This window comes from Archocentrus centrarchus, chromosome 15 (genome assembly GCF_007364275.1).
Source record: "Archocentrus centrarchus isolate MPI-CPG fArcCen1 chromosome 15, fArcCen1, whole genome shotgun sequence".
In the NCBI taxonomy this organism is placed as follows: Eukaryota; Metazoa; Chordata; class Actinopteri; order Cichliformes; family Cichlidae; genus Archocentrus; species Archocentrus centrarchus.
The window spans coordinates 16,089,430-16,115,463 of NC_044360.1; the positions used below are offsets into that span (position 1 = coordinate 16,089,430).

General features: G+C 41.5%; 3 protein-coding genes across 4 annotated transcripts in view; 2 read left to right on the forward strand and 1 right to left on the reverse strand.

Moving 5' to 3' along the window:
* The first annotated feature begins 484 nt into the window (after positions 1-484).
* Positions 485-5,461, forward strand: sar1ab (secretion associated, Ras related GTPase 1Ab). Its single transcript, XM_030748033.1, has 7 exons — positions 485-569; positions 1,511-1,581; positions 2,803-2,922; positions 3,038-3,103; positions 3,221-3,324; positions 3,417-3,548; positions 4,408-5,461. The coding sequence occupies exons 2-7, from the start codon at positions 1,524-1,526 to the stop codon at positions 4,522-4,524; spliced, it is 597 nt and encodes a 198-aa protein (XP_030603893.1). The 5' UTR covers positions 485-569; positions 1,511-1,523; the 3' UTR covers positions 4,525-5,461.
* A 1,705-nt stretch (positions 5,462-7,166) lies between these two features.
* tysnd1 (trypsin like peroxisomal matrix peptidase 1) lies at positions 7,167-11,507 on the forward strand. Its single transcript, XM_030748141.1, has 4 exons — positions 7,167-8,462; positions 10,506-10,636; positions 10,757-10,942; positions 11,121-11,507. The coding sequence occupies exons 1-4, from the start codon at positions 7,378-7,380 to the stop codon at positions 11,321-11,323; spliced, it is 1,605 nt and encodes a 534-aa protein (XP_030604001.1). The 5' UTR covers positions 7,167-7,377; the 3' UTR covers positions 11,324-11,507.
* Positions 11,508-15,834: 4,327 nt separating this feature from the next.
* spock2 (SPARC (osteonectin), cwcv and kazal like domains proteoglycan 2) overlaps positions 15,835-26,034 on the reverse strand; it is a 35,870-nt gene continuing 25,670 nt past the window's right edge. For both annotated transcript variants that reach the window (XM_030747913.1, XM_030747912.1), the window contains 8 exons: positions 21,508-21,622; positions 21,023-21,128; positions 20,138-20,246; positions 19,844-19,978; positions 18,864-19,082; positions 18,368-18,430; positions 17,437-17,568; positions 15,835-16,838 (listed from right to left, as the gene is read on the reverse strand). In XM_030747913.1, coding sequence (XP_030603773.1) covers positions 16,693-16,838; positions 17,437-17,568; positions 18,368-18,430; positions 18,864-19,082; positions 19,844-19,978; positions 20,138-20,246; positions 21,023-21,128; positions 21,508-21,622 — 1,025 coding nt within the window. In that variant the 3' untranslated portion in view covers positions 15,835-16,692. The remainder of the gene's footprint in view (positions 16,839-17,436; positions 17,569-18,367; positions 18,431-18,863; positions 19,083-19,843; positions 19,979-20,137; positions 20,247-21,022; positions 21,129-21,507; positions 21,623-26,034) is intronic.

Here is a 26,034-nt window from a genome sequence, read left to right on the forward strand (position 1 = left end):
CTGCCATGTGATTGGTTGTTTAGATATAAATAAACTTAGATCATTTTTGTGAATTGATTAAAAAAAAAAAAAAGTTGTAATGCTGCCCCCCACTGATCATTACCCTCTTCACGTTTATTTTTACAGTTCATAGTAATATTTATGCTCTGTTTAAACTAGTAGATATATTATTTTAGATTCTGACGCCTGATTTTTTTAGCCTAAATACATACTAAGATGCAAGTGTGTATCCTTTATTATTTTTTTTAAACTGACTTTTAACATTTAATGTGTTTATACTCTGTGTGTAGGGAGGTTACACCGAAAATGTGGAAAGGCAGTGGCACAAACAGCAATTTTAATCTTTGATCTTTAACCTTACAAATGATATTAATTAGTGTTTAAAGGTTGTTTTACACTGCCTCTATGAGATACAAAGACAAAAAAAAATTTTCAAAGAAAAATATGCGCACTCCTTATCCTGGTATGTTATTAGCCATTCACCGTGACGTATTTCCGGTTAACTGTCAAACTCACGGGCTTCTGGACAGGCTTGGACCAAGTTCAGTTCACCAACCCTGCTGACCAAGGTAACGCTGCAAATGATGTATTAGGTTGACTTTGTCGGAGTTTAAACTTTTCCGTTCAAGTTTGCTTGTTGAATCCCTTTGCTGACATCATAAAGTTAGAGATTTGGTCACCGCGGACCCCTGCGCGCGTTCATGTTTACTAAATTTACCGTTGTTTATGACCGTTCACGTGATAAGCTGGACAACAGTAGTGAAATCACTGGAACAAGCGTTTCTAAAGAGTGTAGTGAGCTGCTGTGCGGTTTGCTTTTGGTCGTGTTTACTTGTTTTGGAGTGCTGATTTGGTCATTTCGTTTCAAAAATGGCATTTATGGCATTGCTATCAAAGTTTATGAGGGTTATCTGAGTAGCGCCCAAAGTGTTACAGTTTTAAATCCACAGATCAAGCAATTAAATTCCATGCTGATTTTTTTTTACAAATGACCCCTTGAAAACACAGTGTAATAGAGGGATTAAAAATTGGGTAATTTCCTCAAAGCCTATAGGCCTCACTGTTCACTTTAAGTTCAGAGTGACAGGTGTTTGTGTGTCACTGAGAGAAGGCAGGGGGAGACGACCAAGATCAAGTGTCCTTGTTGCAGTGCGCCACAAAAATAGTCAAGGGACGATCTCTGTGACTGAGTGAGACAGCTCTCAGATCAAACCAACATCTGAAAAAAATCACAGAAGGCTATTTGTTGCTTTGCTTGGCTCCTTTCCTTTCAAGCTTTTAAAAACTTGTGTGATTACACAGAGCTTACACATACCAGCAGAGTAATCCACCCAGGCTCAGGAATACTGATTAACAATGAGCTTCAGTGGACAGAGGACAGCTTTTTCAGTGGTTCTTTTTTGAAATGTTCTGTTTGATATTTGATATTTGTAAACTTAATGACTGTACCTTGTGTACACCGCTGTGCTCTTTAATGTGTCATAAATAACTTCAGTTTTCTGTATTTCAGGCAGTCAAGAGAAATGTCTTTTATATTTGATTGGATCTACAGGGGCTTCAGCGGCGTCCTGCAGCTGTTAGGTAGAGTACTGTAAATAAATGTCCATGTTGTCCAACCAAAAAAAACAAACATTTTTCTCATCTGTTATTTGCCACTTATCCGGATCTGAGTCATGGGGGCGACAGTCTAAGCCAGGGCTCTTCAACTCCAGGCCTCGAGAGCCCCTGTCCTGCAGGTTTTAGATGTGTCTCTGCTTCAACACACCTGAGTCAAATATAGAAGTCATTAGCAGGACTCTGGAGAACTTCACTGCATACTGAGGAGGTAATTCAGCCATTTGATTCAGGTGTGTTGGATCAGGGACACATCTAAAACCTGCAGGACAGGGGCTCTCGAGGCCTGGAGTTGAAGAGCCCTGGTCTAAGCAAAGATGCCCAGACCTCCCTCTCCCTGGTCACCTCCTCCAGCTTTTCCTAGAAAGTCAAGAGATGTAATTTCTCTGGTGTATCATGGGTCTGCCCTGGGGTCTCCTCCTGGTAGAACATGCCTTGAACATCTTCCCTAGGAGTCACCCAGGAACTGAACTGGTCAGATGCTCCTCTCAATGTAGAGGGGTAGCGGCGCTACTCCGAGTCACCCTTCAGAGGAAGCTAATTTCTGCTGCTTGTATCTGCAATCTCATTCTTTCTATCACTAACCACAGCTCATGAACGTATGTGAGGGTAGATTGACCAGTAAATTGACAGTTTTGCTTTCGCACTTTGCTCTCTTCATCACAAAAACCAGTACAGCATCCACATCACTGCAGACACTGCAACTCTCTATATATCAATCTTCCACTCCACACTCTCCTCACTTTTGAACAAGACCATGAAAGGCTTAAACACCTCCCCTTGGGGCAGTAATTTGTTCCCAACCTGGCGGACTTGGTGGTGCTGATTCTCATCCCAGGTGCTTCACACTTGTCTGTACACCGCCCTAGAGTGAGCTAGAGGTCATGGCTTAATGAAGTCAACAAATCCACATCATCTACAAATCAGATGAGATCATAAGACCATCAAACCCTCCACCCCTCAGCTATGCTTAAAAATTCTGTTCATAAAAATCATGAACAGAATTTGTGACAAAGGCCAGCCCTAGTGGAGTCCAGCATCTGCCCAGAATGAGTTTAGCTTTTTGCTGGAAATGCAAACCAAGCTCTTGCTGTGAAGAACTTGCAACAGTAGTCCCGATATCCCATATCCTGCTCAAGACTTCTGAGTGAGTTTAATGTAGATTCCAATCAATCTGACTTCTTTCAGGGTTGTACAAGAAGACTGGGAAGCTGGTTTTCCTCGGACTGGACAATGCTGGAAAAACAACACTCTTGCAGATGCTCAGGGACGACAGGCTAGGACAGCACATGCCAACACTATACCCAAGTACATTCAGAGATTCTTTTTAAAAAAGTTTTTGTACTTATCACCTCAGCAATTGGCTTTGTGCATCCTGCTTCACCACTTATCCTAAAGTCAGTGCTTTCCCTCTTTCCCACAGCATCTGAGGAGCTGACAATAGCTGGAATGACTTTTACGACATTTGACCTTGGAGGTCATACACAAGGTGGGAATTAAAAAAAATGTGGTGCTTGACCGTATTTATTTATTTTTTTTAGCTTTCCAAAATATTGATGCAGTTGCTGAGGTGTTGTATAAATACTGAAAAAGTGTGGCTTCACAGCACGACGGATCTGGAAGAACTACTTCCCAGCCATAAACGGTATAGTGTACATGGTGGATTGTGCTGACCATATGCGACTAGCGGAAGCAAAAGTTGAACTGGATGTGAGTTAATTGTACTGATATCAACGCAGACAGTTGCTTATTGCTGCTACTGATATAAATAATATGTCTGATATGGCACTTCTTGTGTTTAGGCCCTGTTAACTGATGAAACCATTGCAAACATCCCAGTTCTAATCCTGGGTAATAAGATAGACCGTCCAGAAGCCATCAGTGAGGATGCACTCAGGGGAGTACTTGGTCTTCATGGCCATACAACTGGAAAGGTGGGATTAAATAATGTGATGAAAGCAGATGTCTGCAAGGAGTTTTATATATCTGTTCAGCATTAGATTATATTCTCATGGTCTAAAGCATTAACTGTATATGAAAGATTAACTGAAACTTTTAAAAGTGACACCTGTTCAGAAGTTCTTTAAACCTGCATTCTTTCTAATGGCCAGCATTACGCAACTCCTCTGGTTGGAAAAAGTAGTCTCCTGTTCCACCACATCTCAAAGGTACACTATGGGATTGAGATCTGGTGACTACGGAGGCCTTCTGACTACAGTGCACTCTTTGTCAGGTTCAAGAAATCTGAGCTTTGTGACATGGTGCAGCAGTTTCTGAAATACTCGGACCAGCCTGTTTGGCACCAACAATCATGTCATGCTCAGAGTCACTTAAATCACCTTTCTTCTTCATTCTGATGCCCTTCTTCATTCTGATGCCCTCCAGCTGGTCGTCTTGACCATGTCTGCATGTCTAAATGCATTGAATTACTGCTTTGTGACTGGCTGCTTAGATATTTGTGTTAACATGCAGGTGAACAGGTGTACCTAACAAAGTGGCCGGTCGTTGTCTGAAGATATTTTTACTGTGTAACAAGACTAGATCGAACTAGCGATATTTACTGTACTTGAATTTCTTATTTAAATCTGAGTTATCATTTCTGGTTCAAGACCCAAGTGAGGGTTTATTGATCTGTGTTGCTGAGTCTGCCAAACCTTTGCTAATAGAGCTTAAAGCTTGGTTAAAGTTTAAGATGTGCATTGTACTTGTTTATTGTCCATGGACAAGGTTGTTGAATTGAGCTGTAAATTTAAAGCTGTTCTATTTTTGATGCGCATTTTTGTTTCTTTTCAGGTAAAAGTGCCACTGAAGGAGCTGAATTTGAGGCCAATGGAGGTGTTCATGTGTAGTGTGCTGAAGCGACAGGGATATGGAGACGGTTTTCGCTGGCTTGCCCAGTATATCGATTGATTGATGTCCTTTTAATAGCCTTAACCAGATTCATCGTGCTGTCTGTGCACAAAGACATGTTCCACACGAAACTACCTGCAGTAGAGAATGATTTTATTAAATATGCCAGTAAGAAATATGTTTTATATTAAAAACCCTGCATTATTCATGCGTTTGAAGAATCCCGTGTCATCTTAGTCCTACCACAGCAAGACCAGAGTGTGGAGAATAGTCTTCATGCTGTGGTTTCTACCTTTACTTAAAGCCTGTGGGGAATTGTTCCTGCCATATAGGACATGCCATTGCTGTGAACTTGTTTCAGACCAGGTTTATTTTTGGCTGCTGGTGTTGGCTTACAGTGAAGGTCAATTTAGTTAACATTGTGTGCTTGGAGAAACTCTTATTTGATTGAGGATAAAAACCATTTTTGTTGGCACAGATGGATATTATTTATTCTGTTTTGTTTTATGTCTTTCAATCGATTGTTTCCATTAACAAAACTTTTTTTTTTTTCTGTAAAGAGCTGCAAAAATGTGTTGCTGTATTTGTTAACGTTAATATGGTAGCCTACCTCTGAGGATGCTGACAGTTCTCCTGATATGTTTATTTTAATCCATGAAAGGTTTACAATCACAGCCAACCACAAGTGCACTGACTGACTTTTTGCCACTTCTACACCAGCACAGCCAGGTGACGTAACAAACTTGTTGATAGGTAAGTGCATTGAAATGACTTGAGCACTTTGTGATTGGTTGCTGCTACAGTAAGCAGTGATTTATGAGAGTACTTGGGCGGTGCTAACAAAATAGCTTATACAGTATTTTTGATCAAATCATCTTAAAACATAAATTATTTAGTCTATAAGATTGTATTTATATTTTGCAATAAAAACTGGCCTGCCTGTTACATCAAATGTTATGGATATGAAGTATCTCTTGCAAAATATGTCATATTCTTGTTGGATGTGTTGTGCAAAGTTTTAACATAATAAATATGTTTGGTAACTCTTTAAATCTTGTTTGAGTCATTTTTAGCTCAAAGGACTGATGAGCCCGTGCCGTGGTGAGCCGTTCATCTGTGTGTCTGCATTCCCAAGATTTGCTGCTCCTCTTAGAGTTTTGGTCAGATTTTAGTGAAATTTGAGGGATATATTTGGTATGTTTTCCAAACAGAGGTGTGGCCATTCATCTGGACTAATTTGGCTGCTCTGATGGGACAAGATGACTCCCATCCCTCCAAAGCTCTGAGGGAAGAAATGATCACTGCAAAGAGACTTGTTATATTGGAATCAACATCACCTCCCTGTCTTAAAAGGTGGCTTAATGAGATTTTGCTTACTGCTAAACGTGAATGGATTTGGTGTGGTAATGATAGATCCTATATCAACTTTAAAGCCAGCTGGATGCCATTCTTGAAATTGATGGATGGATTATAGTCTCTGGGGCTGTTTTATGCTGCTGTGTGGTATTTGTTGACTTGCAGAGGTTCTGCCCCAGGTTAGACCCGGACTGTGGAGCTGTCCTCTTCTGAAGTTGATCACCTTTTCTCTAGTCTTGTTCACATTCAGAAGCAGATGATTCCTACCAGACCACTTTCCAAAATCATCCACTAGTGCTCCGTGCGCCTCCTCCAGCCCATCACTACTACATCCAACCACATGCATGTTTTAGGACTGTGGGAGGAAGCCGGTGTCCCCAGAGAGAAACCATACAGGTACAGGGATAAAATACAAACTCCACACACACACACACACACAAAAAGCCAGCTTAGATTTGAACCCAGGACCTGCATGCTGTGAGGCACTAGTGCTAACCACCACACCACTCTGACAGAGAAAAAGGCACACATAGGACAGGATAAAAGCATATTATTGTATTCCATATGTCATAACACGCTTTAAAATATGAGATTTTTGTTGACAAGAAATAACAGTGAATATAGTGTAGTTGAGTAAATTGCATTCATTGTCACTGCTCAAGTTTTTAAGTGAATTATTTTGCAGAGTAAAAACTAAGCTGTGTGTTTTTTACAAGTGTCATGTCAAAAAGTCACTGTATTTAAACTGTTGTGGCCTATAATCTGTCAAAGATATCTCATACATATCTCTCATTAATGCTATATGAGCCAGAAAAATCATTCCTGTCAGAAGGTAGAAGCTGCACTCCATTTTTGGTAAAGTCAGTTTTATATATATCCTTTATTTATCAAAGTAAAAAGGGTCATTTTGTTCATTAAAATTTTCTTTTTCAAGAGAGAGCTGGCCAAGTAGGCAGCAGAAATTACAATAAATATAACAGCAGTTCTATAAAGACATCTTAAATGGACAAAAAAAACTCAGTTGATTGCAGTGTAGGGCAGAGAGTAAGTACAATAACGCAAACTCATAAAGGTAGTTGCAAAATAGATCATTTCTTTATTTTACAAATTTCCTGCTATTTACCAATATCAGCGAATATAATAGACATATAAAAAAAACATAGAAACAATCATTTTTGGCACGACACCGGAAAGTCGCGACTCTTTCGTTTAAAAAAAAAAAAAAAAAAAAAAAAGCAAATTAACTGGTTGTGATTAAAACAAATTAACTTCTTAACAGGTGTTTATGAATGTTCCTTGTTTCTTTGCTTCCCTGTTTCTCATTGGCTGGGAGGTGTTTGCTTTCTGACCAATCAGGTGCAGGAACGAAGCAGAACAAGGAAGTTGGGAGCAGGGCAAGAAGTTAGGCGAGACTGTCGGGGAGTATTTGCGATAAATAGTTTAAACTTGAAGTCGCAGTGATTTAACTGCTCAGTGTGACGGTTTGGTCTCTCTCTTTGCATGTCTGTCAGTTTGTTAAACGCGGTTTAAACGCGTGTTGATCCGCTTTGCTGAAGCATGGAGTTAAAGGACGTGGAGAGGAGTTGCTGTGTTGTGAAGGTGTCAGAGACTTGTTCGGCAAAGAAACCGGTGAGCTGCAGCGGAGTTATCGTCCACCCTCACGATGGAACCATCATCTGCGCCGGCCTCCCGTTTTCACGCTTTATTACCGACGGAGACCCCCTCTCTTGGGACCACGACTTCTTGCCACCGCACAGCTTCAGCGCTAAACTTAAAATCCGCGTCAGCTTTTTCACTCAGCGACATCTGGATACCAACCAGAGCGCAGAGAGAGGAGCATTCACACGCCCGAGAAGCAAAACAACAACGGGGCAACGGGAAGTTGCAGCCGAGCTGCTCATGCTAGTGAACTGCGTGGAGTTTAAACACGCTTTTCAGGCAGTTTTCCAAGAGGCTGACCAGTGGCGTTTCCATTGTGATGAAGAGGATGAGAAGCTGCTCAGAGATTTCCACTTCCTTAGCTGGTTTGCTGTTCTCAGGGCAGGTGTTGTGGTAGATAGCAGTCACTATTCAGGCAGTATCCCCTGGCAGAGCAGCACTTCTCTCCAAAAGGGCTGCCCAGTTGTTGCATGTGGCTCACCTTTTGGCTCCCTCTGCTTGGATCTCTTCATCAGCACCCTCAGCAGAGGCATCATTAGTAACCTTGCTGGAGAGGATAATGCTGTCATCCTCACAGATGCACGCTGCCTGCCAGGCACAGAGGGTGGAGGATTGTTTGTGGTGAAAGGTGCAGACAGTGTGCATCTCATTGGGCTGATTGTGTCTCCATTTGGCTGGAAAGCCAATGAATGGATAGGCCTCACTCTGGTCTGCTCTGCCCACTTGGTCTTCAGGAACATCATCAGCTGCATTAGTGTTCAAGATCCCCTCAGAGATGTTTGGCTCCATCGGGGAGAGTCAGGTCTCCAGATGTCCACCGCAGCTCATGGGTCAAAAGCTATTAAATACCCCACTGTGTGCTTTGTGGACAGCGGACAGTTCTGGGGCTCAGGGGTTGTTGTCACCTCTCGGCTGGTTGTGACTTGCAGGCACGTTGTCAACAGGAAGTCTAAAGTCCATTTGAAGTTCCATCACAGGGACAGGTGACAGCACGTTTGTTATCTTAAACCCCCTACAAGTGTAGACTGTTAGACACTCCTTAACCATACGTGAAAATATGATTTGAAGGGGAAATTAATTCAAACTTATTAAACTAAAAAATGTTAATAGATCCTTAACACCACTTTGTGTTCTTACAAAGGTCTTCTTTCAAATGTGACACAGTTTATCATAGGGAAAAAACAAGCATTAACAAGTACTTGAACTTGTTACTCATTCCTGCAGACGCATATTTTTTTAATAATATTAATTAGACCTGTGTTTTTCCTAGTGCCAAGGATTTTGAGATATTTGTACAAAGTGACATTAAAACCTGTCTTAGTTGCATTTCTCAAACTTTATTTGATTGGACCTTTTCTCAAGATTGTGTGTGTACAGTTGTGGTCAGAAATTTACTTACACTCATCATGGGTATGAACGCCATGGCAGTTTGGGGCTTTTAATGATTTATTTGAACTGCTTTTTCCAGGGTGGAATGATTTACAGAATACATCTTTTAATGACTGTATAAAAACAAGAATTGTGTGGACACATTTGAATTTATTTTGGAATTTTTATAATCCACACAGAGTCAAAAGTATAAATAAAAGTTCAAATATATACATAGACCCCCCACTAATATTTGGTGAAATGTCCCTTAGCAAGTTGCACCTCAACCAGACATTTTTGGTAGCCATTAACAAGCTTCTGGCATAATTCTGGCTGGATATAATTTGTCCATTCTAGAAGCAGTTTTGATGTGTTTGGGATCATTGTCCTGTTGGAACAACCAATTGTGTCCAAGTTTCAACCATCTAGTTGTTGATTTGAGATGAAGTTGAAGAATTTGGAGGTAGTTCTTCATTATTCCATCCTCTTTGTGCAAAGTACCAGTACCACTGGCAGCAAAACAGCCCCGAAACATGATGCTACCACCAAAATACTTGACAGTCGGTACAGTGCTCTCAGGTTTGAAAGCCCCACCTTTACTCCTCCAAACATACCTCTTGCCATTGTGGCCAAATAGCTCAATATTTGTCTCCAGAAGACATTTGGCTTGTCCATGTGGGCAGCTGCAAATTTCAGCCGAGCTTGAAGGTGTCCATTTTAGAGCAGGCGTTTCTTTCTTGGTCAACACTGTCATAGTCCATGGGGGTGTAAAACTGGCTTCACTGTGGACCATGACACTGGTGCTCCAGCAGTTTCCAGTTCATGGCAGCCTTGGTGGTTCCAGGGTTGTTCTTGAACATCCTAACCAATTTGTTTTCATCTGAAGGTGACAGTTTTGGTTTTCTTCCAGACGTTGGCAAAGTGGTGAGACATTTGAATAACATGTACTTACGTACAGTTGTTTGAACTGACGATCTTTGAATTTGCAGTTGTTTAGAAATGTCTCCAAGAGACCTTCCCAACTGGAGTAAATCTGCAGTTCTACTTCCTAGTTCTTCACTGAGTTCCCTGAACTTTCCCATTGTTCTGAGTGTTTGTCAGTCTAATAAGTGCCAGAAAAGATAAACTACCAGTTGTAGTCAACCATGATCACTAACAAGAATAAGCCTCAGCCTTGTCAAGTTAAAAGACATTTTAGGACCTTCATCAATCACTTATTAAAATATTTAAGTGAGTGTATGTATATATTTGAGCCTTTATGTATACTTTTGACTTTGTGTGGATTACAGAAAAAGCAAAATTAATTCAATTCAATTCTTTTTTTTTTTTAAGTAGTTAAAGATGCTGTACAATCATGGCACCCTGGAAAAACAACAGTTCATTCATTCATTCATGCCCATGATGAGTTCTGACCACAACTGTATATACAGTCATCTAAGTTGACTTGCACCAATGACACAGAAGTTAAGCCCTGCTGCATCGATTAGTCAAAGTGAAATTCATCCTTCCTTTCTATATGGGATTCTGGTCTTATACTGTATGCATGTCTGCGTGAGTTCACCACCTTTAAGAAGACTGTTTTTGTGATCACAGTGTGTCATAGCAAAAATGTGTAGGACTAATGTTCCTCGCTGTTTTGGTGATTTTCTTTTTCCCAGAGTCCATGATACAGTGGGTGATGTCCTTTTTTCCACTAAAGCATCTTCACCCTATGATCTCGCTTTGGTGCAGCTCAGAGACTCTGTCCCAGAAGCTGTGGTCCCTCGCATGTCTCAGAGTTTCATTCCAGGTTTTATTTCAGTCTCGTGTAGAAGAAACAGAATTATTTTTATGTTGCATCATATTCAGTGCCAGAAGAGAGATCCTGTCTTTTTACACTTACAAACCCTAATGACTTTTCTGCCTTCAGGTGAATCTGTAGTTGTTGTTGGATACGGTGGGCTGGGTCGGAGCTGTGGTCCGTCCCTGACCTGCGGCGTCCTCTCCAAAGCCATTAGCTGGAATTGCCAGCCTGTCATGCTCCAGACCACATGTGCAGTACAAGCAGGGACCAGCGGGGGTGCTGTGGTGCAGAAATGCTCAGGAGAGCTGCTGGGTAAGGAACATTGCAACTAGAAATCCTATGTACTCCTTTTGAACAGAGGGGGGCACATGATAACCACAGAAAACTTCTCTGTAGCAAAAAGGCAGCTGTGCGCAGCAGATTGCTCAGTCTGCACTGCTGTATTTGCAGTTTTAAGAGGGGAAAAAAAAGATTTTATGCTGTTTTGCAGGTATTGTTTCCAGCAACACACGGGACTTGGCCACTAAAGTGACTTACCCGCACCTGAACTTCAGCATCCCAGTGACTGTTTTCCAGAGATTGTTGCAGCACTTTGAGCAGACAAAGGATGTTAATGTATTCAGTGAGCTGGACACCACAGAAAAAGAAGTCAGGAGGGTGTGGAGACTACAAGGTGCTCAAAGCAAATTGTAACCGAGGACCCCCGCACTACACTGACATGTCCTAGAGATGACAAATCAAAATGGATTAGATTAGACATTTGTCACACAGCTGAAGGAATAATTACTACTTAATTATCATCCCAGAGTCATGTGGTTAACTATAAAATCTTCATAAGACTACTGATTTTAACAGCCACTTTAAGTACATTTATACAGCCTTAATTGTAATGTAATTAAAGTTTATTCATTTAATGCTCAGTGTTTTCTTGGTATATTGCTATATACATTTGTCACCAGTTCCCTAGAGACCCTATTCATCATTCATATTTCTCTCTGTATAGAAAAAAATTACATAAACTGCTGGCAGGAAAAAAGTGAATCATCTAACTTTTGATCCTTACTTATGTTACAGTTACAGGATCAAAGAGAGACACATTTCTCCACGCACGTGTTAAAATTTACACCTGCGTCTGGTACATATGGTTTGTTTTTACCAGGCAGGAGGAATATTCAGCATAATAAGCTGACAGGCTGCTGAAAATGATTGGTCCCTTTGGGTAGCCAGAGGACTGCTGTTGGTATCAGGTATTCAGACATCTGTTGGCAGACATACTCACTCACAGCTAATACATTTGAGGTTTCACCCACTGGGACGTTACTGGTTCTGATTTCCATTATCACAGAAATGTGAAACTGAGAAATGACATTTCAGAGGATTGCTTGCTGTCAGTTTTTACAATGCTAAGACGAGCTTTCTGGGCCTGAACTCCTGAGGATGTGCATACGCTCTAACATGCTGAAAGGTTTCTATTTCACTGTTCACAGCGGAGAGTTTTCAGCAATGTCCCGAGGAGGCTGAGGACAGAGTTTTCTAAAGGCATTGTGCTGTTAGAAGTGCTGATATGCAGACTTGTGTCTGTATCTCGTTTCTGCTGGTCTCCCATAGCTATAAGCCACATTTCACTGCAGAATGCGGTAAGGCAGGAGTAGAAGTGAGCTGACAATAACATCGAATCCTTTAGGAGCGGCTCGCACAGAGACGGGATGTATGTGTTTGAAATAGTGATTTTTAAATTGCATCTTATTATACAGTGCCATGAGAAACTATTTGCCCCTTCTTGATTTCTTAGTTTTTGCATATTTGTCACACTTAAGTTTTGAGCTCATCAAACAAATTTTAATATTAGTCAACGATAACCTGAGTAAATGCAAAATGCAGTTTTTACAAAACAAAGTCACTGACATCTATCAGTCTGGAAAGGGTTACAAAGCCATTTCTAAGGCTTTTGGACTCCAGCGAACCACAGTGAGAGCCATTAACCACAAATGAAGAAAACTTGGACTAGTGATGAACCTTCCCAGGAGTGGCCAGCCTACCAAAATTACTCCAACAGTGCATCAATGACTTATCCAGGAGGCCACAAAAGAACCCAGGACAACATCTTAAGAACTGCAGGCCTCACTTGCTTCAGTTAAGGTCAGAGTTTATGATTCAACAATAAGAAAGAGACTGGGCAAAAATGGCATCCATGGGAGAGTTCCAAGGCAAAAACCACTGCAAAAGAACCCAAAGGCTCGTCTCACATTTGCCAAAAACATCTTGATGATCGCCAAGACTTTTGGGAAAATATTCTGTGGACTGATGAGACAGAAGTTGAACTTTTTGGAAGGTTTGAGTCCCGTTACATTTGGTGTAAAACTAACACAGCACTTCATAAAAATAACATCATACTAAGAGTCAAACATGATGGTGGTACTGGGATGATCTGCTTTGCTGCTTCAAGACCTGGATAACTTACCATAATTGATGGAACCATGAATTCTGCTCTCCCCCTGAAGGAGAATGTCCGGGCATCAGTTCATGCCCTTGAAAAGTTGCCTAGTCAAAGTCTGGATATAAATCAGATTGAGAGGCTTTGGCATGACCTCAAACAGGCCGTTCATACTGGAACACCCTCCAATGTGGCTGCATTAAAACAATTCTGCAAAGAAGCCTAGGCCAAAATTCCTCCACAGCGATCTATAACTCACTGCCAGTTATCACAAACACTTGTTAGCAGTTCTTGCTGCCAAAAGTTGCTGCCAGTTATTAGGTTTAGGGGGCGATTACTTTTTCATATAGGGCCAGGTAAGTTTAGAGAGCTTTTTTCCCATAATAAATGAAAAAAAAACCCTGCATTTTGTATTTACACAGGTTATCGTTGTCTAAAATTAAAATGTGTTTGATGAAATAAATTAAGAAATCAAGAAGGGGGCAAATACTTTTTTCATGGCCCTGTAGATCCAGTGTTTGTCTATGCTGCACATTCATTAAAATAAGGAAACCATAAATATAATACATTTTAATTTTATATCTGTTAACAAACATATGGTCTATCTGTGTGTGCATCAGTAACCGAATTTGCAAAAGGGACATTTTTTTGCAAAGGGATGGTGGTGCTTTGATTTTGGAAGATATGGTACTTACAGTTCGACCAGTTTTTGTTATCTAACAGTTTCAGCTTATCAATATTATGGATACCGGTGTACACATGCTAGTCAGTATTATCCAACAAAAAAAATAACAGTTCATCCAACACAGCCTTTGATAAATTTGATTATTAGAGAACACTGGCAGAATCATGAAACCATACAAGGTGACTTTGCTGAGTAAGCTTCATCCTTTGGACATCAGTCATGCATGCAAGCACCTTTGTCTCTGCCAGATTGACTGACATCCGGGCCAAAAATGTGATGTTCTTTTACTAACATAAACACTCACTGTTATTGTGCAGTAGGAATTTTGATAAAGGATCCCTTACACTTGTCATTACATTTTTACTTCATCTTCAGTTTGTGCCTGAATCAGAATTTCACTTTGCCCAAAACTTTGGTTCATGACTAAACATTTGCATAATTAATCATACCCATCAGTCCATCTGCTGTACTTTGGTTGTGCTTATTTGGTTTTTTTCTCTCACATGCTACACAGGAACACGCTTTACCTTCTAAACCGGTATGTTATTGCTGAGGGAAATTGACAGACTTTGTGATGCTTTTTGATGTTTCAAAAAAAAAAAAAAACCCCAGTCAAAGATATGCATCAGTAAGTCAGATTTAACAGCTGAGATGTTACTTTAATATTTCATTGTATTTACAGTCCTGTGTAAAGGCCTTGAGCAACCTCTCATTTTTAATATTTTGCTTCCAATTAGCCAGACTTACTTGTAATTGTTTAAAGTGATCTTGAGCAGTAGTTCTCCAGGCTTTCTGAAGGGTCTTTCAAAGTTTTTCTTTGGACATTGGCTGCTTTTCCTCCTTTGTTTTCAGTCAAGTCTTGGTACCTAACCATTTTTTTGAGCCATTTAACACTGACCTATGAATCATTCTACATAAAAAAGGCACCCAGCTCAGTGTTGTGTCTACAAATAACAAATTGTTATTAAATTAAATTAAATTGTATCTTTAGGTACTTTGTTACTAGCAGCCTGTTACAAAAACACATAATTTGTTCCTATTTCATTAGTGGAATCTACAAAAAATGCCAAAGATAACAGTTTGACAGCCATAAAATAGTATTTTTGCACCAACAAGGTGATTCCCAAAGAGCTATTAGCTGAAAACCTGTCATGGTGTGTAGCGTGTCCTTAAAAAAATTTGACAACAAAAAAAGTGGCAGGCCTAAAAAAAAAACTTCTGTAGTAGATGAACAGTATCTGAAAGTCATGTTCTTAAGAAATAGGAAAAAGTCCAGCAAAGAGCTGACAGGACCTGAGAGATACATCTGATTCTTGAGTTGATCCATCTACTGCTCACTGAAGCCTCATCAGAAATGGTAAGGAAGGGAAACAGGTAGAAAAGGTGGTATCCTATGGTATGTCAAATCACACAAGACCTGGGCTGAAAATCAGTGACAACAGGTCTGATGGAGTGACAAATCCAAATTAGAAATTTTTGGTTCAAATTGTCATTAATATGTACTTTGGAGGTCAGGAGAGAGGTACAACAGTGAGTGTCTACAGCCATCTGTAAACCATGGTGGAGGCTCTGTCATAGTTTGGGGCTGCATTCCACTCAGTGGTGTTGGAGATCTTGTCAAAACTGATAGAATTATGAACACAGAAAAGTATGATCAGATTTTGAGCCACCATGTAATACCATCTAGAAAGCATGAAGAGTGGCTAAAGACTTCCACAGTCCTAGAGATATCTAATATATGTCTATAGCACAGCTGTGCAGCCTCACAGAGCAGCTACATAGATGTATTTTAAGGTCAAATAATAGTGAAAATGGTCTCACAAATCTAAAATCTGTTTGTTTAATTGTGTATACTGAATTTAAGGACTAACTACATGGCTGGGAAGAGCATATATATTCCAAGGTGGCTATGCTCCCCATTTCAATTTTCTGGTAACCTGCATTAACCCTCCTATTGTGTTCAGGTCAATCCTAATGCATGTTATGCCATATTCAGCAAATACAGAGTTGGACACTCCTCATATAGCTGGTGAACAAAGGACCTTGTCTCCAGTTTAGGCATGGAAAAAAAAAGAACACACTCAGTTGTATGGTGGCCATTGGAGCCACATAGATACGTTTATTTTATTCCATTTTTTTATTAAACACAATAACCAGTCCACACTATGATACGATGTACACTTGTCAACTAAGCAGCATATTCTGCTAGTCTTTCAAGGCATTGATTACGGGACTAATAGGTGACATTCTGCCTTCTGATACACACAATATATACAAGCTAAAGAGTGACGCATGAGAAACCTTTTCTTAAGTCATGAATGAGACAGAGCACTACTGTCACATCTGAGCCGAAGCGCAAGAGATGAAAATGGTAAAGTCAAAAGGTGCTTTTCAATATTCTAATATGACTTCCTCTGTTTTTTTTTTGTTTGCCAGATTTCTGCCCAAAACTGTTTATCTAAATGTTGGTAATCTGCAAACATGATAGATGACAGATCCATGATAGATGGCCAATTTGGACTACTTAAGTGCACCCAATCTTGTTCCATTTGTTTTTTAATGCAAAGCACCTGCAGCTTCTTAAAGTCTCCATTATGCATCAGCTAAAAACTGCTCAAAGATAGTTTAAAAGACAGACAACAGAAGAGAACAAATATTCACAAGTATGAAGGACAAAATTCATGACACCAGACCCATAATTTCTTAACTGTGATATTTCCCCCCTCCGTTGCTCATTAATTAACATCCTGTAACAAGAATTACTCCCATAACATCTGCCTCTTCACCCTCCCAACATGTGCGACCATCCCCCTTGCTTTTTTATAAGCCCGTGTTGTTCTGAGTGTGAGCGCTTGATCATGTCCATCTCTTTGCAGGATTTGTGTGTATGTGTATGTGTGTTTGGGACCACTGAGATGCTCCTGTAGAGACTGGTTGGCCCGTTTACCAGATATATCCCCCGTCATCCACCTCTCCCACCTCTCCCTCCTCCTCTTCAGCTTCCTCTGCAGTCTCCTCAGCTTCTTTCTCCTCCTCATCTTCCCATCCAACCCCACTGCCAAAATCACCTGAATATGCCATTTCGTAATCTGTGTAAAGACGGAGAGAAAACATGCAGGGTGGGGGGGATGTAGAGAAATCGAATTATCCGCTGTGGCCATTTTGCATGTTGCAATAAATTCTGTTCAGCATGTCTCCCTCTCAACTTTCCTTTCTGTGCCAATGAGAAATGCTAAAATCAATTTAAAAACACTGACTGCAATGCAGTCAGTGTTTTTAAATTGGGGGGGGGGGGGGGGGGGGGGGGGGGGGGCATGTGTTTGACTTTGTCTGGATTTTAATAGCTATTTCTAAACCTTGCCAAGGGACCCATTCTTATCAGGCGCAGGTTCAGTCCAACCAGCCCTCATTTATCTTGAAAGACTTTTCTCACAGCGACAAGCGGCGCTTTAGAATGCAAATGACTCCGGACACATGAATGTGGCACTGGTCCCTTCTGTGAGTTATGCTGCAGTGGGCCTCAGTCCTTTAACATAAAGAAAGCCTTGTGCAGAATGCATGTGGGGGGATGAGTGTTGAAATGGGCTGGTCTGCAGTGGACATTTTGAATTTCGGTTCCTTTGCTGCGTTCAGTTTTCGAGTTCTATAACCTATCGTTTATCGACAGCTGAAACCTTTGGGACTCACCGCAATCTGGCTTGCCACGAATCCTAGATCCGGCCACTTCGCCCCCGTTTTGGTCGACACACCAGCACTCCCCCCTGTCACACTGCTGCTTCCTGTAGAAGCCGTCTTCGTCGCAGCTAGGAATGAATCGACCTGGCATTTACACGCACACACATAAATAAATAAGAATCAGGAATGGTAAAGTGGCCTCATCTTCAATATCGCATAATTTCTCAGTGTGTCTCATCGCACATGGCGCTGAGCCCAAGTGACAATATAATGCATGCAGCATATGTGGAGGCTAATTCTATATTCCATGAAAACAATATGTTCACGGAGGAATACCCAGAGGAAGTCAGGATGCTGCAGCACACTGAGGTGATGTGGGGGTGGCTGCCTATCATTATGTTATAAGGGAGGACATATAAAAAGCAGCCTGTGATCACACCTAAGCCAAGAGCATAGTTGTGTTTATCAGGGAGGCAAAAAAATTGGCTTTGCTGTAAACTTCAGAGATGGGTGCATTTGTCATGTTGCTAAATTGTATTTCTATAAAGCTGCAACTGTAATAAAAAAATAATAATTAGGGACAGCTGAACTGTCCGTCCAGTCTTTCAGGGGAACATCAGAGCGTCAGGCTGGCAGACTGCCCCCTGCTCACCGCTCTGTGTCCTTGGAGAGTCTTGACTCAGAGCCCAGTCAGTCAGCCAAAATCTGCAGTGTGCACATGCACATGCACACTCACATTCAATCACATATTCCTCCTCGTTACACGTAAATGTAAGACAGACTGATGGCTGCTATTCTTTGCTGTCTGTCAGTATCACATTATAATCCACAGAAATGATCAGGGACTAACCCCCTCCCCTGATTGCCATTACCTTAATGACCCCCCTCAACCAAGAAAGACAGATCCAACTGGGGTGAAATGCTTTTACGAGAAGTCACCTACCAAACTTCCTCTTGCCGCCGTCTAACACTTGGATCCTTTCGAGTTCAGCGAGGCAGGGTGGTTCTTAAAAGAAGCGAAATAAAGGCAAAATTAGTCACGGAAGAGAGAAAATAGCTAGAATCTTAGAAAACTGCAACAATAATCCACGTATTTTAGGAAGCTTCCTTCACAAATAAATAACTGTATAATCCTGGGACCTAGTTTCTGCTTGGCTGCTTTGCTGACACGCTCAATCTCTGAGAGCTGTGGGAGAACCAGGCTGTCAACAAGCAGCAGAAATGTTTTTAGTGCCTTGTGGTGACCGTTTCAACCCATTGGGGGACTGAAGGATGAGGAGAAAGACAAACACTGATGGGCCAGCGCACAATACAGACGCAGCTACACCTTCAGCGCCTTGAAGTTTGACTGCATGTGCCAAAAGGGAAAATGTCAGCATACAGACAAGAAAGTGTGGACCCACAGCCTACAAACCTCACACAATCCCCAGAACACTCACTCTCTCTCCAGAAGCAGAGGCACCATTCGGCAGTGGAGACCTTTCCGTCCCGGTAGGAATCACAGGAGTTGAAGAAGGGCCGGATGCAGACTTCATACTTGTCTAGGTTGATGGCAGCCAGCTCAGCCTGATCCAGGTACAGGTCGCTATTGGTGTCCAGCTTGGAGAACATCCAGCCTATGGAGTCCTTACAGCTGGCCACCAGGCTCCTGTCCAGCACTGCCAACACAAAAGCAGACAAACAAACATTCATTTTTATCAGGGGACAGCTGCACAAACGGAAAAAAAAAAAAAAATCACGCCAGCATGCTCAGAAACATCTCCTGTTTCCAATGCAAATTAACTGCATTTATCATCCTCCTAATGCTGTGCTCTTCCAGTGCTGCCAGTTTCAACATTTAAAAAAAGTTTTGCATATTAAAAGGACATTATAACTTATTGTTCTCAAGCTTTACAGCCCGGTTGGTGCCTATCTCTTCCTGATTGTACCCTGAAGCACAGATGTGCTCCTTATGTGATGCAGTGTCATCTTAAAATATCTATCCAAGATTGTTTCCAGCAGTTGGTTGCAAGTTCTATCCAGTTAGAGTTACTGAGAACAAAGGAAGCAGCACCAACAGGATTATAAAACTATAGTAGTTAGAATTTTATTTTCCTGCTGGACTTCTTTTTGCAATTATAGTGATTGCTCAATACAATTACTGGCTACAACTCCTTGAACCAGAAAATAGCTTGTGGAAGGCATCCAGTTTATTTGTTTATGAGACATCAGTGAGTTTTTATGAATTTAGACACCCAGAGACATATAATGTAAACCTGTCAAGTGTTGACTGTCAGCGGCAGAACCAACCTTTGTCGTCAAGGAGATCTCAGAAATAGATTTAATGGCTTGTTTAGACATTTTTATAGTCCACTACCTTTATCTAAAGTATTGAAAGGCCCTGTTAATGCAGCTGAGTTTATTAAGTAGTAGCTCTAACCTGATGTGGTGCTGACTGCAGTGGCTTTGGCCCCAGGCTTGCTGTTGTTGTTCTGCTTGGCATTAGTCTGCAGCAGCTGGAACCAGTCCCTCAGACGCTCCCCAAGATCAGCTAGATCCTGCCCGGTGCAGCCCTCTGTGTAATTATGGGAAAGAAAAAATATTTGCTGCACCCGTTTATCCTGTTATGATAACTGTTGTGCTTGAGTAAATGCGTGAAAATAATGAAAAATAAATTAAAAAAAAGAGTTGGGAAACCTTTTTCATGTTATGTATGTTGTGCATTTGTTCTCACCATGTTTACTCTCCTTGGTTGCAGGAGTAGTTGTTGGACAAGGACACAGACCAGAACACTTCAGGGTTAGATCCTTCCCCGTAAGACACGCCTGCTGCTCCAGTTTGCACTGTAACACACATATAGTCATTAAACACACACAGATGCACGTGCACACACACACCCCAACGACATCGACAAGGGGACACAAAGGTGAAGTGAAATGAGTTATTGCCGCAACACGGATCAAATATTCATGAGGTGACCGACTGTAAGCCTTAATTCAAAATCTGAGTCCTGGTCCTGAATGCGCTTCCCAACCGTTACTCGCACACAAGGTCAGAAATAGTGATCCAAAAGACAAAGCATTAATCAATAAACACCTGGGATTCTGTCACCACAAGCCACCAAATTGATTCCTCTGAGGCCATATATCATGGCTCTTTGTCTCAGCTTTTTCCCTTGAGATTCTCCTCACACTGCTTAGCTCTGAATGCGCAAAGGTGTGTGTCAGCTCTTACCCCACGGTGCACAGCACGTACAGTATGTAACATGGATTTCAAGATGTGTGCAAACATATCTGTGCACTGGTACGACCTACCTTTGCAAGAGTTGTTGAGACTATTTAGCAACAAAGCATATATATTACAGAGTGTTGAATCTGCATGTAATAATGTTCAGTGCTTCACTGAGGGGAACACGCTCAAGTGCATATCACAGCACTGTAAATGTATTTAAAACTACATGGCAAAATTAAAGTGGTCCTCAATGCAATTGACTTTGTACTGTTGCTTTGTTATATGTCGTGCAAACCTCTTCAAATGTGCACAATTCAACTTCAAATCTCATTGAGCTAAATCATATAATTGATTAAACCACTAAAGGGATGTGCTTGTTTCAGTGTACCTTTGAGGCATAGTTGTGCCCGTCAGATCCACACACAGGCCCAGTGGAGGAGATGGGACAGGGGTGACAATTTCCATCAGGAGACCTGAGAGCAGGCTGCTTCAGTCTGCAGGACAGGGGACACACAAACACGTCAGCCTCACTAAGTCCAGCTTAGAAGACAACTGCGCTAATTCAGAGTACAGACACAGCAGCACCAAAAACACGAGCGCAGAGCTACCAGCCCTCCTCTGTGTTGTCCGAATGCATTAGCTTATCATTAAACAGCAGGCAGTTGTAGTTACACTGGTGCACAAACAAGCTTTAATACAACCAGTGTGGCCGACAGGGATAAACACTCCAGTTTGCAGCAAACCACAGAGTGCGTGCTCAGTTGTGTTGACCTCATGTTAGTGTGTGTGAAGAAGATTTATTTATTTATTTTTTGGACTATTCTTGTATTTTGGGAATTAGTCAATTCTTGCCCAGGGGCTACACACACTCACCTGTGTTCAAGTTTCTTGCGGTTGACGCAAACGGCTCTCTGGTAGCCCTGGGCGATACACACCTTGTGTCGGCTGCACTTAACCTTTTGACAAGGGTCCTTGGTGGTGTCTACATCTGGGGAGAAAAAGAAAATGAGACATGTACGTTAGCTTCCACACTGCCCCCCCTTCCCCTTTTTTTGTTTCTCTCAGCATAACCTGAGACTCGGTCTAAATTATTGGAGCTGTGCAGAACTGTTGGTCTTGCACTATTTTAAATATGCACTGTGAGGCACTTTTATTTACTGGGAGGAAAAATCTTATTCTTGTACATAAAATGACAAGACCTTCTTTAGTTTGTTAGCATGCAGTTGTGCTTCTTTTGATCAAATTTGGCTCCTCTATCTGCCCAAAAGCTGATGTTCAAAGAAATCCTAATTGTCTTGCATGACTGGCAGACTTCTTTTACTTACTTATTTAAATTTACTACTACACTTAGACAAATACTAGGCTAAAGCCGGGATGGTTAGCTCAGTCTGCCACATCCATCACACTCTCTGCTAGCAGCTAATGCTGGACCGGGTGTCAGCACCTCACACACCCTCATATGTCACAGCTGTCTCTTCCCAGCAGGCCTCCTGGAGCCTGACCTGGATGTCACCCTCTATTCTCTTTAACTACTTCAGCCTATATTCACCTACACTATCCATCAGCACAGTTACAAAGGAAATCGACTTTTTTTCATGCTGCTATTGCAGGCTTCATATATAGGACTAAGGCGCTGTTCAATCATGCATTCATTTGTTGGTTTGTCTTTACTGTATCCTGTTTTATGGCATTAAGCAGACAGGCTTAGGATCTCCTCCGTTGTCCTCTCTGGTGGCAGAATACATTAATTCTGCCTACATCACAGGATTATTGAAGCGAACCGACAGAGATCTGATTTGAGTAGCAAATCCAAAACAATGCCCCCCCCCCCCAATCCATGGCTGAGCTGGTTGTATAACTAACTGACGGACTGCTCTGCTGCTGAGGAGAAGGCTCGGAGGCATTAATGCCCAGATGCAGACTCCTCATCCATTTAAACTGTCAACAGTGGAGCCTTATTCTCTGGTTGCGCCAATCCAAGCTGGCATTGATTATGTACACTATCTCAGTATACAATATCAGAGACATCACCCAGCTTTTCTTTCTCTTGCTCTCTTCTTCGACTCTGCTCTTTTGTTGCTGCCTGCCTTTCTTTTCCTCGCTGGTTTGATGTTTGCACCCCCAGAATCACGGTCCATCAACCAATTCCACCCACTGGACCCTCCTTCTGACATGAAGGACAAGGCGATTAAGTGCAGTAATGGGGATGTAGCACAATATGTAGCACAAGGGGTAAGGGCCAATCCATTTAACCAAAGAAACAAAAAGAAGCAGAGAAGAAAAAACAGAAATATGAATAAGATAATCCTGGTTTTCTGATAGCAAAACATTTGTAAATAAATCTCCTCTGTAGTGAGTGGCTACAATGCTGGCACAGCGTTGTGTTGTTAGTACAGAAGCATAAGGTGGCTGCCTGAGCCTCATGTTAACTTAACAGGCTTCCACGGATTAAAGCAGTGCCTGCGATGATGACGTTTCCATAGCAACAGGCTCTCCGTGGTCTGGGAATCTTTTCTGGGTTGACTGTGATTTGCAGCTCAATCTGGTGTTTCTAAGAACTCTCTCCCTCTCTGTGTCTGAAACCCCCTGTTGTGCAATCATGTTTATCAACCCACCTTTCTTCCATCTTTTCACATTCCTTTGTCTTCTCCTCACATCAGACATCCTCACTGTGCGCTCTCACTCTTGGCCTGCCTGCTTGCTTATTATTTTCCACCTTGCATTTCACTATTTCTCCAGCTATTCCCTGGAGCACCCACCTACTTTAATTTTTTTTTTACTTTTAGAAAGTCTCTCCTATGGTTTTTAAACTAATGCATGTAGCAGTAAACCTCTCCTAATTAGGCTCCCCGTGCTGTAGTCTAATCCAATAGAGATTTGCATGAGGTTTATCCCTGCAGATTGGGGATAACGGAAGCAGTGCTCAGGCCACATCCTCATCATCAGCTCTTTTATCTAGTATTTATGTGCCCAGTCTCTAATGTCATCAGTGCTATGTTGCTTTCTAGGTAGGAGTGAAGCCAGGTGTGTCTGTACCTCATGCAAAAATAGTCCTGTCTGTATGAGTAAATCAAGTGCTGCTAAATGTGATGCTACAGCTGCAGGCAATTTGGCAACATTACATTATGTTTTTTTTTTTAAAGAAATTAAACAATTGAGATACACCGTGTTAATTCCAGCCTTTGTGCTAAGATAAGCTACTGGCTTTAATTTTATATTTTGTAGATAATCTTCATATTTCCCCAACAATCAGATCATTCCATTAAAAATAAAAATGCTGATTACATTTACCTAAAACCATTTCACACTCACAAAATGTGCACTGCTCAAAAGAATTTTACTTTTAATCAGAGTATAGCATCAAGTCATTTGAGCTTCTGCAATATTGATTTGGTCAGAGGGGGTTGTTAATCAGTTTCAGCTGCTTTGGTGTTAATTAAATTAAAAACAGGTGAACTAGGGCAACAATAGGACAACACCCAAAATAGGAATGGTTTTACAGGTGGAGGCCATTGACATTTTTTCCCTACTCATCTTTTCTGACTATTCTTTCACTAGGTTCAGTGTCACTACTGGTAGCATGAGGGGATACCTAGACCCTACAGAGGTTGCACAGGTAGTCCAACTCTCCAGGATGGCACAGCAATATATGCCATTGCCAGAAGATTAGCTGTGTCTCCCAGCACAGTTTTAAGAGCATGGAGGAAATTCCAGAAGACAGACAGTTACTCTTGGAGAGATGGACAGGGCCATAAAAGGTCATTAACCCATCAGCAGGACCGGTAACTGCTCCTTTGTGCAAGGACGAACAAGATGAGCACTGCCAGAGCTACAAAATGCCTCTAGCAGGTCACTGGTGTGAATGTCTCTGACCAAACAATCAGACTTCATGAGGGTGGCCTGAGGACCTGACACCCTGTAGTGGACCTTGTACTCACTGCCTGGCACTGTGGACCCCGACTGGCTTTTGCTATAGAATACCAGAATTGGCAGGTCCACCAGTGGCACCCTGCGCTTCTCACAGACAAGAGCAGGTTCACCCTGAGCACATGTGACAGAAAGGGTCTGGAGAAGCCATGGAGAACGTTATGCTGCCTGTAAAATCATTCAGTATGACAAGTTTGTTTGTGGGCCAGCGGTCTGTGGAGGCATATCCATAGAGGGACACTCAGACCTCTACAAACTAGGCAACAGCATCCTGACTACCATTAGGTATCGGGATGACCCACGCCAAACCCACTGTTAAATCCTATACTGATGCAGTTTTCAGGCATGCATACAAGCATGTGAGGGCCACACTGCATGGTACTGAGTAACATTTTGAGTTGCTGCAATGAAATTTCAGCAAAATGGACTAGCCTGCTGCATCATTTTTCACCCTCGGTAGGTTGATAATTTTCATTTCCATCAAACGATATGGTATCCTTTCATTCCTTACCCAGTCCATATCAGTACAGATATCCAGCATGATTTTTTTCCCATTGATGTGTTGATGAGTTTGCATTGATGTTTTTAAATGTTCCTTTAATTTTTTGAGCAGTGTATAAGGAAGAAATAGCAGTGAAATAACTACAATTCAAATTAAAGTATTTATTATTTATTCATTTATCACATGTACTGAGAATATGTTAAATAGAAGAAAGTCAGTAGCAAAAACACAATTTGTTTCAAGCACAAGGCAAGGTTGACTCCCCTCCAGAGTTGGAATAACAGGCTGATTCCTTCACAGCCTTGTATACTTTTAAATTACTGGAGAGAAGAAACCCCAGGCAGCCAGAAAAGGGTGCTCAGAAAGAGGTGATGGAAAGAAGGACAAAAGGAAATTCCCTAGAGAACTTAATTGGCTGTTTTTCTGTTTTTGGAGGGTTAGAGTTGGAGTACTGCAGATACATGATGCGTGCAGTGCGTACAAAAAGCTGGGCAAATTCCCTGGTAGGGGGAGAGGAAGAATTACTGTTTATTGTGAAATAAAAACAAGGTAATCGCAGTGGAGACGTCTTAAAACAGGCACGATTTTCCCAACAAAAACAAAAGTGTCTCTTTATTGCCTTTACCTTGCTTTAAACAGGTCAGCCCTAATAACATCTATCAATAGCCTCTAGAGGTATAAAACTATAGTCCTTGTAAAGTGTGGACTCAGCACATTCACCTATTTCCACGCTGTCTGCCTTTGATATAAAGCCAGAAAGTGTCCATTTACCATTCATTGGTCTCTCTAGCTTAGACTGGCATATATATATAAATCCAAAGTACATTTAAAAGTAAACACAAAAATGATCAGTGCTCTACTCATGCACTTTACAATCTCAAATCACAACTGTCTCCCTACAGGGACTGATAGTTGTGCTGCAGAAATCAACTGTAAATTTGCTGGACTTGTTTTTAAAGTGACCAAGAGGG

What these genes read in the sequence shown, in the direction of transcription:
- sar1ab (XM_030748033.1), top strand. Translation starts at nt 1,524, where the DNA reads ATGTCTTTTATATTTGATTGGATCTACAGGGGCTTCAGCGGCGTCCTG. An exon ending in CATGCCAACACTATACCCAA is followed by an intron (nt 2,923 to 3,037) that starts GTACATTCAGAG and finishes TCTTTCCCACAG; the next exon opens with CATCTGAGGAGCTGACAATA. An exon ending in AAGCAAAAGTTGAACTGGAT is followed by an intron (nt 3,325 to 3,416) that starts GTGAGTTAATTG and finishes TCTTGTGTTTAG; the next exon opens with GCCCTGTTAACTGATGAAAC.
- tysnd1 (XM_030748141.1), top strand. Translation starts at nt 7,378, where the DNA reads ATGGAGTTAAAGGACGTGGAGAGGAGTTGCTGTGTTGTGAAGGTGTCA. An exon ending in AAGTTCCATCACAGGGACAG is followed by an intron (nt 8,463 to 10,505) that starts GTGACAGCACGT and finishes TCTTTTTCCCAG; the next exon opens with AGTCCATGATACAGTGGGTG. An exon ending in ATGCTCAGGAGAGCTGCTGG is followed by an intron (nt 10,943 to 11,120) that starts GTAAGGAACATT and finishes GCTGTTTTGCAG; the next exon opens with GTATTGTTTCCAGCAACACA.